Source organism: Trichosurus vulpecula, chromosome 1 (assembly GCF_011100635.1).
Source record: "Trichosurus vulpecula isolate mTriVul1 chromosome 1, mTriVul1.pri, whole genome shotgun sequence".
NCBI lineage: Eukaryota > Metazoa > Chordata > Mammalia > Diprotodontia > Phalangeridae > Trichosurus > Trichosurus vulpecula.
The window spans coordinates 489,406,031-489,421,818 of record NC_050573.1 but is presented as its reverse complement, the minus strand read 5'-3'; the positions used below and the strand labels follow the sequence as shown (position 1 = coordinate 489,421,818).

The 15,788-nt window shown below is 37.2% G+C and overlaps 1 protein-coding gene across 1 annotated transcript; it reads left to right on the top strand.

Annotated features, from left to right (window-relative positions):
* Nucleotides 1-13,921: 13,921 nt before the first annotated feature.
* Nucleotides 13,922-14,283, top strand: LOC118832890 (60S ribosomal protein L37a). Its single transcript, XM_036740286.1, has one exon. It carries the CDS (start codon nucleotides 13,945-13,947, stop codon nucleotides 14,221-14,223), a length of 279 nt encoding a protein of 92 aa, XP_036596181.1. The 5' UTR covers nucleotides 13,922-13,944; the 3' UTR covers nucleotides 14,224-14,283.
* The last annotated feature ends 1,505 nt before the right edge of the window (nucleotides 14,284-15,788 follow it).

Genomic DNA, 15,788 nt, shown 5'->3' with positions numbered 1-15,788 from the left:
TATTTTATTTAAAATTTTTGCATCGATATTCATCAGGGAAATTGGCCTATAATTTTCTTTCTCTGTTTTGACTCTACTTGGTTTGGGTATTAGTACCATATTTGTGTCATAAAAAGAATTTGGTAGGACTTCTTCTTCACCTATTTTCCCAAATAGTATACAAAGTAGGAATTAATTGTTTTTTAAATGTTCGACAGAATTCACATGTAAAACTATCTGGCCCTGGAGATTTTTTCCTAGGGAGTTCATTGATGGCTTGCTCAATTTCTTTTTCTGAGATGGGGTTATTTAGAAATTTTACTTCCTTTTCTGTCAACTTGGGCAATTTATGTTTTTGTACATATTTATCCATATCTCCAAGGTTGTCAAATGTATGGGCATACAATTGGGCAAAATAATTCCTAATTATTGTTTTGATTTCCTCTTCATTAGAGGTGAACTCACCCTTTTCATTTTTGATACAGGTAATTTGATTTTCTTCTTTCTTTTTTTAAATCAAATTGACCAAAGGTTTATTGATTTTATTGTTTTTTTCATAAAACCAGCCCTTTGTTTTATTTATTAATTCAATGGTTTTCTTGGTTTCAATTTTATTAATATCTCCTTAGGTTTTCAGCATTTCTAATTTGGTATTTAATTGGGGATTTTCAATTTGTTCTTTTTCTAGCTTTTTCAGTTGTATGCCCAAATCACTGATCTCCTTTTTCCCTATTTTATTCATGTAAGCATTTAGAGATATAAAACTTCCCCTAAGAACTGCTTTTGCTGTACCCCATAAGTTTTGGTATGTTGTCTCATTATTGTCATTCTCTTGAATGAAGTTATTAACTCTTTCTCTGATTTCTTCTTTGGCCCACCAATTCTTTAGAATTAGATTATTTAGTTTCCAACTAATTTTTAGCTTGTTTTTCCATGGTTCTTTGTTACAAATAATTTTTGATGCATCATGATCTGAAAAGTATGCTTTGACTACTTCTGCCTTTCTGCACTGGATTGTGAGGTTTTTGAGTATGTGCCATGTATCTCTGAGAAGAAAGTATATTCCTTTTTATCCCCATTCAGTTTTCTCCAGAGGTCTATCATATCTGCCTTTTCTAAAATTCTGTTCACTTCCTTAACTTCTTTCTTATTTATTTTGAGGTTAGATTTATCAAGTTCAGAAAGGGGAAGGTTGAGGTCTCCCAATATTATAGTTTTGCTGTCTATTTTTTCCTGTAACTCTCTTAACCTCTCCTCTAAGAATCTGTATGCCATACCACTTGGTGCATAAATGTTAAACAATGATATTGCTTCATTGTTTATGGTGCCTTTTAGCAGGATGTAATGTCCTTCCTTATCTCTTTTAATTAAATCTAACTTTATTTTTGCTTTGTCTGAGATTAGGATTGCTACACCTGCTTTTTTTACTTTAGCTGAGGTGCAATATATTTTACTCCAGCCTTTTACTTTTACCCTGTGTGTATCCCCCTGTTTCAAATGTGTTTCTTGTAAACAGCATATTGTAGGATTATGGTTTTTAATCCATTCTGCTATCTGCTTCTGTTTTATTGGAGAGTTCATCCCATTCACATTCACAGTTATGATTTCTATCTGTGTCTTTTTCTCCATCCTATTACCCCCTGTTTATGCTTTTATTTCTCCCTTTCCCCTTCCACTACTCAACAAAGTTTTGCTTTTGACTGCCACCTTCCTCAGTTTACCCTCCATCTTTATTCCCCTCCGTTGTCTTACTCGCTACTTCTCCCCTCCCTTTTGACCACCCCTCTCCCTTTTTTCCCCTTTCCCCTCCTACTTCCTATGGTATGAGTTACATTTCTATACTTATCAGGTATGTTATTCCCTTCTTCCTTCTTGAACCAGATCAGATGACAGTAAAGATCAAATACTGCTCTTCTCCCTCCCTTCTATCCTTTTACTAAAATGTGTTTTTGTGCCTTTTCATTTGGTGTAATTTACCCTTTTCTACTACCTCCTTATCTCTTCTCTCAAAACCCTCCCTTTACATCTCTTAATTATGTTTTTATCCTTAAATCAGTTATTTTATACAGACATTCACAGTCTATGTGTATCCCTTTCAATTGTCATAATAGCTGTAGTATTCTCAACATTGACATATATATGTATACATATAAAACATACATAAGATGATATAATTCTATATAAAGATGCAAATAATTTGCCCTTATTGATTAATAAGATTTGTGGGAGTTTCCCCCCCTGTTTACTTTTTCATGTGTCTCTTGAGTTTTGTATTTGGAGATCAATTTTTCCATTGAGTTCTGGCCTTTTCATCAGGAAGGTCTGGAATTCCCTTATTTTGTTGAATGTCCATCTCATTGCCTGAAAAATTAGGCTTAATTTTGCTGGGTAGTTGATCCTTGGTTATACTCCCAGCTCCTTTGCCCTTTGGAATATCCTATTCCAATTTCTCCTGTCTTTTAATGTGGAAGCTGAAAGATCCTGCATGATCCTGACTATAGTTCCACAATATTTGAATTGTTTGTTTTTGGCTGCTTGCAGTATTTTCTCCTTGACTTTGTAATTCTGAAATTTGGCTATAATATGTCTTGATGTTTTCAGTTTGGGATCTCTTTCAGGGGGTGATTGGTGAATGCTTTCAATGACTATTTTGCCCTCTGGTTCTAGGACCTTTGGACAGTTATCTTTGATACTTTCTTCAAAGATACTGTCAAGGCTCTTTTTTCATCATGGATTTCCAGTAGACCAATAACTCTTAAGTTGTCTCTCCTGGATCTATTTTCCAGGTCAGTTGTTTTCCCAATCAGATATTTCACATTTTTTTTCTATTTTTTCATTCTTTACATTTCATTTTACTACTTCTTGATGCCTCATAGTGTCATTAGCTTCCACTTGCTCAACTCTATAATTTTTAATGAGTTAGTCTTCATTTTGCTTTTGAGTCTCCTTTTCTAATTGGTTTATTTTACCTCTCAGGGTGTCATTTTCTCTATTTAGATTCTGAATCTCCGTAGCCATTTCGCCAATCTTATTCTTCAGGGACTTGATTTTGTCAGTGGATTTTTTTTCCATTTTTTCCATTTTTTTTTTCATTTTTTCTTTTACCTCCCTAATTTGGTTTTTAAAATTCTCCTTTAGCTCTTCCAGTAATGCTTTTTGGGCTTCAGACCAGTTCACACTACCTTTTGAGGTATCATATGTGGGTATAGTGTCATTGCTACCCTCTTCCAAGTTGGTATTTTGATCATGTCTGTCTCCATAAAAAGAATCAATGGCCCTAGGTTTTTTTGTGTTCTTCATGTTGGTTAACCTTTTCCTGGCTTTACAATAAATTTCTGCTTTTGGGGCTCACTCTCTGTCCCAGCTTTCTTATTCTGGGGATTGTGAGTCTAGTTGTTGGCTTCATGAATTATAACCTTCAGTTTCCTGAGGTGTGGGGGAGGGGTCTGGCTGCCTAAGGTCTGTTCCCCTAGGGTTGCTCTCCAGGACTGTTGCTGTTCAGCAATGGTCTCAGCTCTTTGTTGTTTGAGCTTGTGTCTGGCACTTCCCCTGGGGGAGCAAGAGTAGGTCTGGGCTTCTGGTGTTGATCCCTGCTGGCTCTGCCCCTCTGGGACTCAGGAACTCCCACTTCTATCTCCTCTATTCCAGCATTTTTTTTCCAAGGAATTCTCTGGGTGAGGGGGACAGGGATTAGAGCTATTTACCTGGCCATTATGTCTCCCAGAAGTTCAAGAATCCATGTTTCATACCTTTGGGCTGCAAGCCTCAGGAGTTGATGTCTCACAGCCGGTGGCGTTGAGCGGCCTCTCGTGGCTTCCACAGACTGCCTGTCCTGTGCTGGGAGGCCTGGGGGTCTCCGCCAGTTTTGGGTGCCCAGCTTTCTCCCAGCCTGTCTCCCACGTGAGTTTTCCTGGCTGCTTCTGCTTTGGTGCTGTCTGGAGCAGCTCCATATGCCAAGCACCCTCCAAGCCCACAGATTCATTCCTTCGGCCTTTCAGACTCTCCTGGCCAGGAAATTTGCCCCACTCAGACTGCTCACAGTTTCTAACTCTCTCAAATCTGCTTAAATTCACTTTTTTATAGGAATCTGACAGAGCTTGTGAGAGAGCTCCCATAAGATGCTGTTTTCATGTGGCCATCTTGGCTCCGCCCCTGAGCATATATATTTCTTCACAAATCTGACAGATTTTAATTTTGTTGCTATCAACTATTGTTGCTCAATTTTTGTAAGTGTGGTGGCACATCAATATTTATTGAATTTACACCTCATATTATTAGTGAGATTGAACATTTTAAGTGATTATTGGATTGAACACTTTAAGTTGTTAAATATTGAGTGTTTCCCCATTGCATATTAGACAGCGTCTCTTGATCATTTCTCTGTCATAGTCTGACAGTTACCATTTCACATTCTGTTAACAGTTCTTCATATATTTTAGATGTTAGATTTTATTTGGTAAATACAATATAGAGATGCAATGTGGTGATGTGAATTGAAAGCTGGCATTAAAATGAAGAAGACATGTTTCTGACATACTGTGAATGTGTGCCTCTGGGTAAGTCATTTAACCTCTTAGTACTCTAGGCAACTCTCAAACACTACAATTTGCAGAGAGGGACTTACCTATATCATAGAGGGTGTTTCCTCATACTGGAGTACTAATTTTTTTTAAAATTTTATTTTAGACTCAAGGGCCAGAACACAAGTATAGATTAGAGAAAAGAAACAAAACATATCATTAACTTAAATATTGAAACTTAAATACAAAGAAGGGGAAAAAAGCATGTTGTGTGCATAGCAGAACATAAGAGAGGATTCAAAATATAGAACAATAAATTTTCATTTCAAAAAAGCCTATGTGATAAATAATACATGTTGTGTTGAGAATTGTCTATCTTTTTTTGCTTTCTTGTGGGTTTTCTTTTGTTCTCTGCTGTGCACTTTTTAATTTGTTCCTTTTTTCCTCCTCCCCCAGAAGGCTACAATAAAGTTTAGATATGTTTCTCTATAGCTGGAGATACACACACACACACACACACACACACACACACACACGCACATGTACATATATAGACACACATACGTATATAGACCTATACTTTCCCAAACATACTCCCGATCTTTGTTTTAATGTTTGTGAATGTCTCATTTCCTATCCCTCCTGCCTCCTCTACTTTACTTCTACCAACTACCTTGCCCTCCTATTACGTAACTACCCCCCTCCAAGGATCCCTCCCCTATCCTCCCATTCCCATAAATCTAAACACCCTTCTCTACCCACCTTTTACCTATTCCCTCATTCTCCCTTTTAAAAATCCCTCCCTTGTCTTCTCCTCTCTCCCTATGCCCCTACCATTTTATTTCTTCTAAATTTACAAGACTTTTATACTCTTCTAAATATATATGTATTGTTTCCTCTTAAACCTATTCCCAATGAAAGTACATTACCAGAACTACCAGCTCTCCTCTCCCATCTAATTCTATTTTTCCTCTTGCACCTCATTTGTATAAAATAATTACTCTTTTTAGTGTTCCTAAATGGTTTTACTTTATAAATGCATATCATAGTCATGTTTACCCCAATATTTCTTATGAGCTCACCAATTATTAATAAGAATCTTAGACATACATTTTACATATATAAAATGTAAACAGTCTGTCCTTATGAATCCTTTGTAATCAGTCTTTGGTATGTACCTTATGTTTCTCTTGCTTCTTTTGTGTCGAATTTTCTATGAAGTTCAGGATTTTTTTTAAACAAAGTCTTGAAAGTTTGAGAGTTTATCAAATGTCCATTTTTTTTTCATTCAGGATAATACTTAATTTTGTAGGGTATGATATTTTTGGCCAGAGCCCCAGTTCTTTTGCTCTTTGATATATTGTGTTCCAAGACCTGTGGTCCTTTAATGTCTCTGCTGCTAGGTCTTGTGTAATTCTAATTGTGGTACCATTGTATTTAAATTGTTTTAATCTTGATGCTTTTAATATTTTATCCTTGAGCTGGAAGTTTTGAAATTTGACAATCATATTCCTATGAGTTTTCCTCATAAGATCTCTTTTAAGTGTTGATTGATGGATTTTTTTGTATTTCTACTTCCTTGCCTTGTTCTAATGCTTCAGGAAATTTTTCTTTAATTATTTCTTGTATTATTGTATCAAGATTCTTTTTTTCATCATAACTTTCAGTTACTCTGATTACTTTCATGTTTTCTCTTCTTGATCTATTCTCTAAATCTGTTGTTTTTCTTATGTTTCACTTTCTCTTCTATTTTTTCATTATTCATGTTTTGTTTATTTCTTGATCTCTTATCATTTTGCTGGTGTCACTTTGCCCAATTCTCATTTTCAAAGTGTCATTTTCCTTCTTAAGATTCTGGATCTCCTTTTCTAATTGGTTGACTTTCCTTTTATAACCTTCTTGTTTTTCTTGGATTCTTCTTCTTCTTCTTCTTCTTTTTTTTTTTTTTAGTTTTTCCTCCATCCTTGTCATTTGATTTTTAAAGTCTTTTTTAAGATTTTCTATAAATTCTTTTTGGGTAGGTGACCATCTGACACAACTCTCTGGAAATTTCTTTACTTTAATATCCTCCTCTGAAGATGAACCCTGGTCATCTCTATTCCCATAATAGGTTTCTATGGTTGGGTTCTTTCTCCTTTGCCTCTTGCATTTTTTGTGGTAATAGCTTGATTTATTAATCACCTCTAGCCCTGGGGTATGGGAAATGGTGCCTGTTGTCCCAGATCTTCAGTTCTGCCCTCTAACCTGGAACCAAAGCCAAACCTCTGACCTACTGTAAGTATGCACAGACAGGGGCTTTCTGCCCCACTGCTTCTGCACTCACTGGGCATGTCCTGGTTCCTTCTTGCCCCTGCTGCTCTTTACAACACAGTTGAATCTGGTGTCCTCATCAGCAGAGGTTCCCTCAAGCTCCTTGGGTTCAAACAACTAACTCCGCTAAGTATCTTGGGGTGCCAAGTTCCTGTGGCTGGGCCTGAGGCAGCTTCTCACACCAGCTAATCCTAGGATTTGCTGCTTGTTGTTTAAACAGTTTGCTGCTTGTTGCTATAATAGTACCTAGCCTGGAGGTGTTTACTCTTCCCTGGGACCAAACCTCATCCTGGGATTTTTCTTCAGATCTCAAATTGTCCCAGGAATATCCTGGTTGTGTCCCTATTTTTCTTTGTCTTTACCCACACTTTGTTTGCCCTAAGGTGCTAGTTTAACTCTTTTATGGGGGGAAATCTTGAGAGCTTGGAATTTTCTGACCTCAGCCCTCTTCCCAGAATCCTTTGGAGTACTAATAAAATCAAGTGCTTATTCCTATTCCTATCCTTATTTGTCCCTTATAATATAGTCAGTAGGAGTCAGAGTTGGGAAAAAGATACCTCAGAGATTATACAGGCTATGTGTAGGCGCTCCTATTGATGAGTTGGGTCCCCAGAACTTGACTATATCTCCCTCTCAGTACATTAAGTATACTTTCATGGGTCCAAGGGCAAGTCTCTAATGTCATCACCTTGAGGTCCATTAGTATGCCTCTTCCCCAAGATTATCAGTTGACAATTTATAGTCAACAAGCTATAAGTAGTGCTTTAGGAAGGAGTATTCACTAAGATGATACAGTGTGGAAGGTTGGTATAAAACATCCCCTCTAAACTTATGACACACTCTCATCCAAATACATAAAAAGGCCAGGAGAAAGTGGGCACAAGCTTAAAAAGAACATATATATATATATCTCAAAAGGATAACTCCTGGTTGCTGGAAGTTCTTATCTCACATTTGCAGGATACCCAGACTGTTCCCCTTAAGTATGGAGAAGTTGCATCTATTTATCTTTGATTTCTGATTTAGCCACTGCTGCCAGAGGATCTAGGCACATTACTGATGAGAATATTGGAGCCTCTTTTGTCCTAGAGATAAGATGTTAGGATATTGTTGGGAAGATGGAAATGTCAAACATTCTCCAGATCTTTTTAAGGTAGGAATGCAGGGAAAAGTTAAGGACCTCTAGCCTGGATGCTAAAGGAAGTCAAATTAACTGAGATCGGAAGGCAATGGGATTTTCTATCTGACATATCTACCCAACTGAAATTTGTGGTTCTGCCTCTGGGGTAGTAGATCTATGGCAGCATGTGGAGCAGATGAGGAGGGGGATGGAGAAAACTGAAGCCATCATAATGTACAAGAGGCAGAGAGATAGTGGATGGCCCCTTCTTAGGCTTCAGAAGAGGGGTCATGCAACTGGACTAGGGGTCCAGGGTCAGGGCAGCGCAGCTAGATTCCTTGGATAGAAGTTGTAGCACGCTTCTGCAAGTATTTCTTTTTCTCTGTTTTTGTTTTTCCCTTTTATTTCTCCTTTTATTTTCCTTTTTGCTAATGGCCTAGAGAAGAACTGGGTGACATGTTCAAATTACTGAGTACTAACTTTTTGAATGTATAACTAATCTCTTGCAAAGCTGGCATTTCTGTCTCTCATAGACTGTCAAGTCATGCCAACAAGCACAGTGCCAAACAATATACTAAGAACTGATTCTTCAACATCTGTAAATTTTTGAGAAAATAATATATCTTGTTAAATTGTCATTTATTTCATTTTCTGAATTTGAGTTAAATCCAAATCAACAATTAATTATACATATCCCACATTCTATGTATTTATGAACATACCAGATACAGAGACACTACCCATATTTCCCATACATTTTCTTGCTTGGCATCATTTGTAGATAAAATAGTGAAGTAGACAAAGTTAAACTTGACTGCCTCCTCCTCTCAACATCCCATCGTCTGGGTACCCCATGATACCCAACCATGGCATTCTGCCTGGGTGTGTCATCTCCATATTTGAGCCCAACCTCCCCTCTTTCAACAATATGTATAAAAATGTACCTATCAATAAATCAAAAGCACATTCCTATAGGATCCTACTTTCTACTTTCTAAGGTTACAGATAATCTGATGAATTCACCTGTGACAAAGAGACCATGGATGCTAATTTATTAGAGACCTTTCTACTCTTCTTGCTTTATTATTATTACTGTTTCCTCAGTTGCAAAATGAGGCTAATAATTATACAGAATCTGAGGGTTGTTGTAAGATAGAAAGAGAAAATAATTCTGAAGTGCTTAGAAGGCATGTAGTAGCCACTTAATAAACTAGACTTTCCTCAGACATCTTAAACACAACATTTCCAAAAACTGAACTCATTATCTTCTCTTCCCAATTGTCCCCTCTTCCTAACTTCCCTATTACTGTTGAGGAAATCACCATCCTCCCAGGTACCCAGGCTGATAACTTATTCAATATGTTTTAGTGGCCCCTGATTACCCTCGATTTCAAATAAAAAAATCCTCTCTTTGGCTTTTAAAGCCCTTAACAACCTGGCCACTTTCTAGTTTTTCAGTCTTACTCACCACATCTTTTGTGGTCCAGTGACACTGTTCTACCTACTGTTCCTTGAACCCATTCCATCTTGTGACAAGGCATTTTTCCTGACTGTCTTCCCTTGTTTTCCCCCCTCATCTCCATCTCCTGGATTTCCTGACTTCCTTTATGGCCCGGCTAAAAATACCAGCTTCTGCAAGAAACCTTTTCTGATCCCACTTAATTCTAAGGTCTTCCCTCTAACATTATCTTTAATTTATCTTGTTATCCCATAATATCTTGAATATATTTTGTTTGTACATCATTTTTGCATCAAATTGTCACCTCCATTTTACTGTGAACTTTTTGGAAGTAGGGATTTCTGCTTTGGCCTGGACAATTTAATTGATAATTTGTCTTGGAGATCTTAGTTTGATTTATGTTCTATCCGCCCTTAAAAACTCTTAAATACTGTTTTGTGAGTGATTCTAAGTCAATAGCAAGTTCATTTTCTCTGGGCATTTGTTTTTGTTGTTGAAAGTAGTTGGAGTTACATTTTCAACAAAATGAATGAGGCTCAGCCACAAGACAGCGTATGTACTGTTCTGCAAATTTGCCTGTATCGGAAACCAGGAGAAAAATCCTTTGAAATAGGTCTTTTGGGGGGCAGCTAGGTGGCACAATGAGTAGAGCACCAGCCCTGGAGTCAGGAGGACCTGAGTTCAAATCTAACCTCAGACACCTGACATACTTACTAGCTGTGTGACCTTGGGCAAGTCACTTAACCCCAATTGCCCAGCCTTCCTCCCTCCCAAAAAACAGACAAACAAAAACAAAGAAAAGAAATAGACCTTTTTGGAAATATGATCAGCCACAACATCATAACAATCATTAAGGTATGAGAAGAAGCTGGAGGGAGAATGAAAGAGATATGTAAAGAGGAAAGGGATATAAGGGAGATGGAGAAGGCAATTCAGGGAAGAAGGAAGAAGAGAAGGAGGAAGAGACAAAAATGACAAAGGAGATGGAGGAGGGGGAAGAGAAGGAGCCCTCCAAAAAATAATAAATGAGAAAACTAAAAATGTGGTAAATCAAAAATCCATAAAGTCAAATAGGCCACAGAATATAAGTAAATGGCTACTTTCAAAACTGAATAAATCATACTCCAGAGGGTACTGTGGGCTTATTAAAGTATAGTTATCTTCTTCAGCCACAGAACTGCATTTCATTTCAGGACTATTCCAATCCAATTTAATAAAATGAAATAATCACTGTCAAAGCAAAAATATATATATATATATATATTTTAAAAAGCCAAAAAAAAAAACAACCCAACAACCAAAACATACACACACGCGCGCACTCACACACACACACACACACACACACACACACACACACACCCCTCCAGTAGTTGACAGTGGGAAAAAACTCTTCCTGAAGGTGGCAGCATCTATAATGTTCCAAGATCTGAGAACTGAGATTTATGAAAGGTTTGTGCTCTTTCATTTGCATGGAATATAGCTTATGATGGGTAAATGTAGTCAAAACAAATCTTTGGAAATTTGGTTTTATATATTAGGGCATCATGAAAGATTGAGCACATAAAAGAAAGTGAACAATATTGTCTTGTAAAAATTCATCCCTGAACTGGGTCAAAGAGGGGCTATAGTGAGAGGCCAAAGACTTCACTGGTGAAGGTCTTTCAGGTGAGATGTAAAGGCTATTTTTTTGGCTCATTTTCTGTGTGGCCTGCAGGTATGATGTCCTGCCTCAGGCAGTGTTATTGCTTTCAAGCATTCAGAGGCCCTGAAACAAATCATTCAACTCCTTTCCAGAAATACATGCATAGGTGATGATCCAAGGGAGTCTGAGAGCTTGAGTCCCTTTATTATTAATATCTGGCATGTAATATTTCATTCAGAAAATAACGATTTTAGTTCCTTGGGCTCTCTACAAGTAACTAAAAGAAATTCTATAATAAGTGGCAAATCACTCCTTGCTCCTTTCAGTATTCACTGTGATATCATTAATCAGCACTGAACTCCCGATAATAAATCTTGATGTTCCCCAGAATGTGAAAATACATTATTCGCTGCTTGTCCAGTGTCCTGCGTTCTGCATTCTTTGTTGAAAACAACTAGAGGGTTCAAGGGAAGCCGCTTTAGTTTCAATCAGCTATTCAATGATTTCACTTTTGAGAAAAACACAAGTACCTAGGGATCTCATTAAAAACTGTGAAAATTGCTTTGTCATTTGTCTATTTTCCCTGCCAGAAAAATAGAACTCTATTATGATTTTGAACCTGTGCTCTAAGGATATTTAGTTTCACAATCTACATGCATATATCTCCATATTCACATGTAGTTTTACAGCTTTTATTTTAGGAGAGGAGAACAAAAGAGGAAAAATCAGATTTCTTTTTTTCATGTCCATTTGTTTGACTTGGTCATGGGGGCATTGTCCATCTATATTTAATGGACAATAATATACCTTATTTATTTGTGTCTTAAAAAGGAGCTTGAAGGAAAAAGGAAAGACAAAGGAGACAGGACCTTTAGAATATTAGAAAACAAAATACCTAACCACAAATCTATAATGACTTGTGTTGTGTAAAATGCCATATGAGAAAAAAATAGCATCATGAGCCCCAAGAAGGGAAGAGGAACATTTTACCCCCACATCACCAGGAATGGGTGTAGACAATTCTCTGGAAATCAACATTTGGTTATTCTGTTTAGACCAGGATTAATAAATAGCCATGGACTTGTTCAATTAATTTCAGTTGTGTCTGATTCTTCTTGATCCTATTTGGGGTTTTCTTGACAAAGGTACTGGAGTGGTTTGCCATTTCCTTCTCCAGCTCATTTTACAGATGAGGAAACGGAGGCAAACTGGATGAAGTGACTTTCCCAGGGTCACACAGCTAGTAATATCTGAGGTCAGATTTGAACTCAGGAAGATGAGTCTTCCTGACTCCAGGCCTGGTCTATTGTACCACCTAGATGCCTCAGATACCTAGTGTTAAAGACATTAAATTGAGAGAGGTAATTAGTTTTCATATACTTGTAGATTTTTTGGAAATGATAGCACTGGAAAAAATAGTAGTTAACATAGTCATGAATTCTGTCACCAATGGCATAATTTTCAGAGTAGAAGAAAAAGTCCTGGTTCTTTCCAAACTGCAGATAACTATACTTCCATTGTTATGTGTATAGATGCAATGACATTTATTTGAATTTCAAAAACTGAAGAGTGTAGCCAGTAGGTTTAAGTGGTTAGAATATATCTAACCCAATCCAACAAACAATTATTAACTATCTACTAGTAATACTGCTATATTATTATTAGTATCTACTAATGCTAGTTATTAAGTATCTACTACATGGCCCTGGGGATGCAAAGACAAAAAACGAAAAACAAAACGCTGACCTCTTCAGAGGAGAAAAGGTAAAGGTGGGAGACGAATATAACATGTAAACAAATAAACATAAATATAGTAATTTCAGGAATGGGAGAATGACAAGAACTATCTTGTGGCCCATGCTCAAGCTTTTTAAGAAACTAGGTACTCTTTGAGGCATGGTGAGGAGAGAGAGCATTCTAGGCATAGGTTCAGGGAATAGCAAATTTGGCTGGTATGGACTGTATAAAAGGAAGTAATACGTTGTAAGCTGGGATAGGTAGGTAACAGCTGGATTGTAAAGGGTTTTTACATGCCAAGCTAGGTTTGCATTTTTTCTAGAGACAACAGAGAGCCACTGAAATTCTTGAACTGGGGAGTGACATGGTTAGATTTGTGAATCATAAAGATTATTTTGCCTGTTGAGTGGGGAATGGATTTGAGAGGGGAGGGATTGGAAGTCAGGAGTTCAATCAGAAAGGTATTTCAATAACCTACGTAAGAAATGGTAAGGAATTGATTTAGGGGATTGGCTGTATGTATAGACATAAAGGAGTATATGCAAAAGATGTTGTAGAAAAGGAATTCACAAATTGACAACTGATTGAAAACGGGAAGTGAAAGAAAGGGAAAAACTGAGAAAGACTGAGCTTGCAAATGTAGGTGATTAGAATAGTGCTGCTCTCAACAAAAACAGGGAAGTTTAAAGGAGAGATTTAGTTAGAGAGTTTTAAAAATTTGATTATGTTGAATTTGAAATGTCTATATGATATTAATATGGAAATATACAACAGCTAGTTGGAAATGAGAGACTGAAATTCAGAAGAGAGTAAGATTAGATATATAGATCTAGGCATCAGCTACATAAAAATGGCAGCCCAACTCATAGGAGTTGATGAGATTACCAAGAGAAAGATTATAGAAAGTTATAGTCTTGGATAGAACCTTTGGAGATATCCTTGGTTGCCAGAGGGACATCGTGTATGATTCAGCGAAAGAAACTGAGAAGGAGCTGTCATATGTGTAGGAGGGAGAGAGTATCTAGAAGGAAGGTGTTGAATGTTATTGAATGTCACAAAGAGTTCAAGAAGGAAAAAGACTAAGAAAGTGCAATAATTTAACTAATAAAGAAATCAAGGATGACCTTAGATATGGTAGTTTCACTCTCCGAGCTCCAGCCCCGCGACTGGTAACATGGCTAAACGCACCAAGAAGGTTGGAATTGTTGGTAAATATGGAACACGTTATGGTGCATCCCTCAGAAAAATGGTGAAGAAAATTGAAATTAGCCAGCATGCCAAGTATACCTGCTCCTTCTGTGGCAAGACCAAAATGAAGAGACGGGCCGTGGGTATCTGGCATTGTGGATCCTGTATGAAAACTGTAGCTGGTGGTGCATGGACCTACAATACCACCTCTGCAGTCACAGTCAAATCTGCCATCAGAAGACTGAAGGAATTGAAAGACCAGTAAAATCTTCTTATCAAATACCTGTAGCCCATAGTCCAACAATAAATGGGTTAATTTATGGAATAAAAATCAAAAAAAAAAAAGATATGGTAGTTTCAGATGAGTGGCAAGTTTGGAAGCTAGGTAGGTTGCTAGGGACTGAGAGGTAAATAGAAAGAGAGGAAAGAGGCACACACACACACACACACACACACACATATATATGTAAACACACACACACACACACACACACACACACACACACACACACATATATATATATAAAACCAGCTTTAATTTGTGACATTATTAAGGATATGTAGAAGTAGGTCTCTCTTTGGCCAAATGTCAGATAATTGTAGTTTGTGTAGTGATACATATATACATATTGATCCAAACCAGTAATCAGAGTCTCTGTTCCATATTGGGAGGGTGGTTTAGGGCAGAGAGTATTAAATGAATTAAAAAAGCATATATTAAACACTTACTATATGCAAAGTACTGTGCTAAATAGTCTCTGCTCTTAGCGAATACACGTTGTAGGCAGGAAGAAAACATATATAAGAAATTTCAACTTCAAGTCAGATGGAAAGGTCCAATGGTCCTTAGGGTAGAATAGGAAATGGGAAAGAACATGTCTTTGATTTTGAACATATTGAGACTGAGACACTGAAAATAATTGTCACTGGATATATCTAGCACACAGTTGAAAATGCTAGTCTGGAGCTTGGACAAAGATGAGCTTAGAGATACATATTTGAAAGTTACATCATCAAAGCTGTAATGGAATCTATGAAAATGGGTCACCAAGAAAGAAAGTTCAGATGAAGGAAATGAGAGGAAAAATATGAAATGCGTTTAGGAGACAAGAATTTAATATACAGCCTTGAAGGTTATTGGGTATATTTAGGAAGTATGAAGAGGAGCCAGCAAGAGATAGATGCTTAGGGAGGTAAGAAAATACACATGAGACTGTTCCATTAAAGCCTTGCATGGAAAGAATGAATACTAAAAAATGTATCCATGTTGCTGAGAAGTAAAAGAAAGTTAAGAAAGTACACGAAACTTGATGGTTAGAAGAGCAATTTCAGTGTACTGGTAGAGATGAAAACCAAAGGTGGAGTGTGGGTGATGAAGTGGAAGCAGTGAAAGTTGGCAATAAGGAATCCTTACATAGACACACACGCATACATACTTATACACACACGTACATATATGCTTTTAGACTATATACATACAAACACATATATACATACATGCATGCATACATAAATACATACATATACACATGCACATACATACATACATACATACATACATACATACATACATACCAATTCCAAAATCTGGTGGTCAGTGTGTGGATGTTTGGTATGACTATAACTTTCTTGTTACAAAGAAGGGCCTGTGTGTGCATGTATGTGTGTATATATGTGAGGGGGTGGGGTGGGAGCGTGAGTTTAGGGGGCAGAGGGGTGTCAGCCAATATATTTGTCAGCATTGCTTGTTGTTGTTTGTCTTTCATTCTGGAAGAGGACTGTGACATCAGGGTGGTGATGCCATGACATGCAAGTGAGTTGGATTTAAGT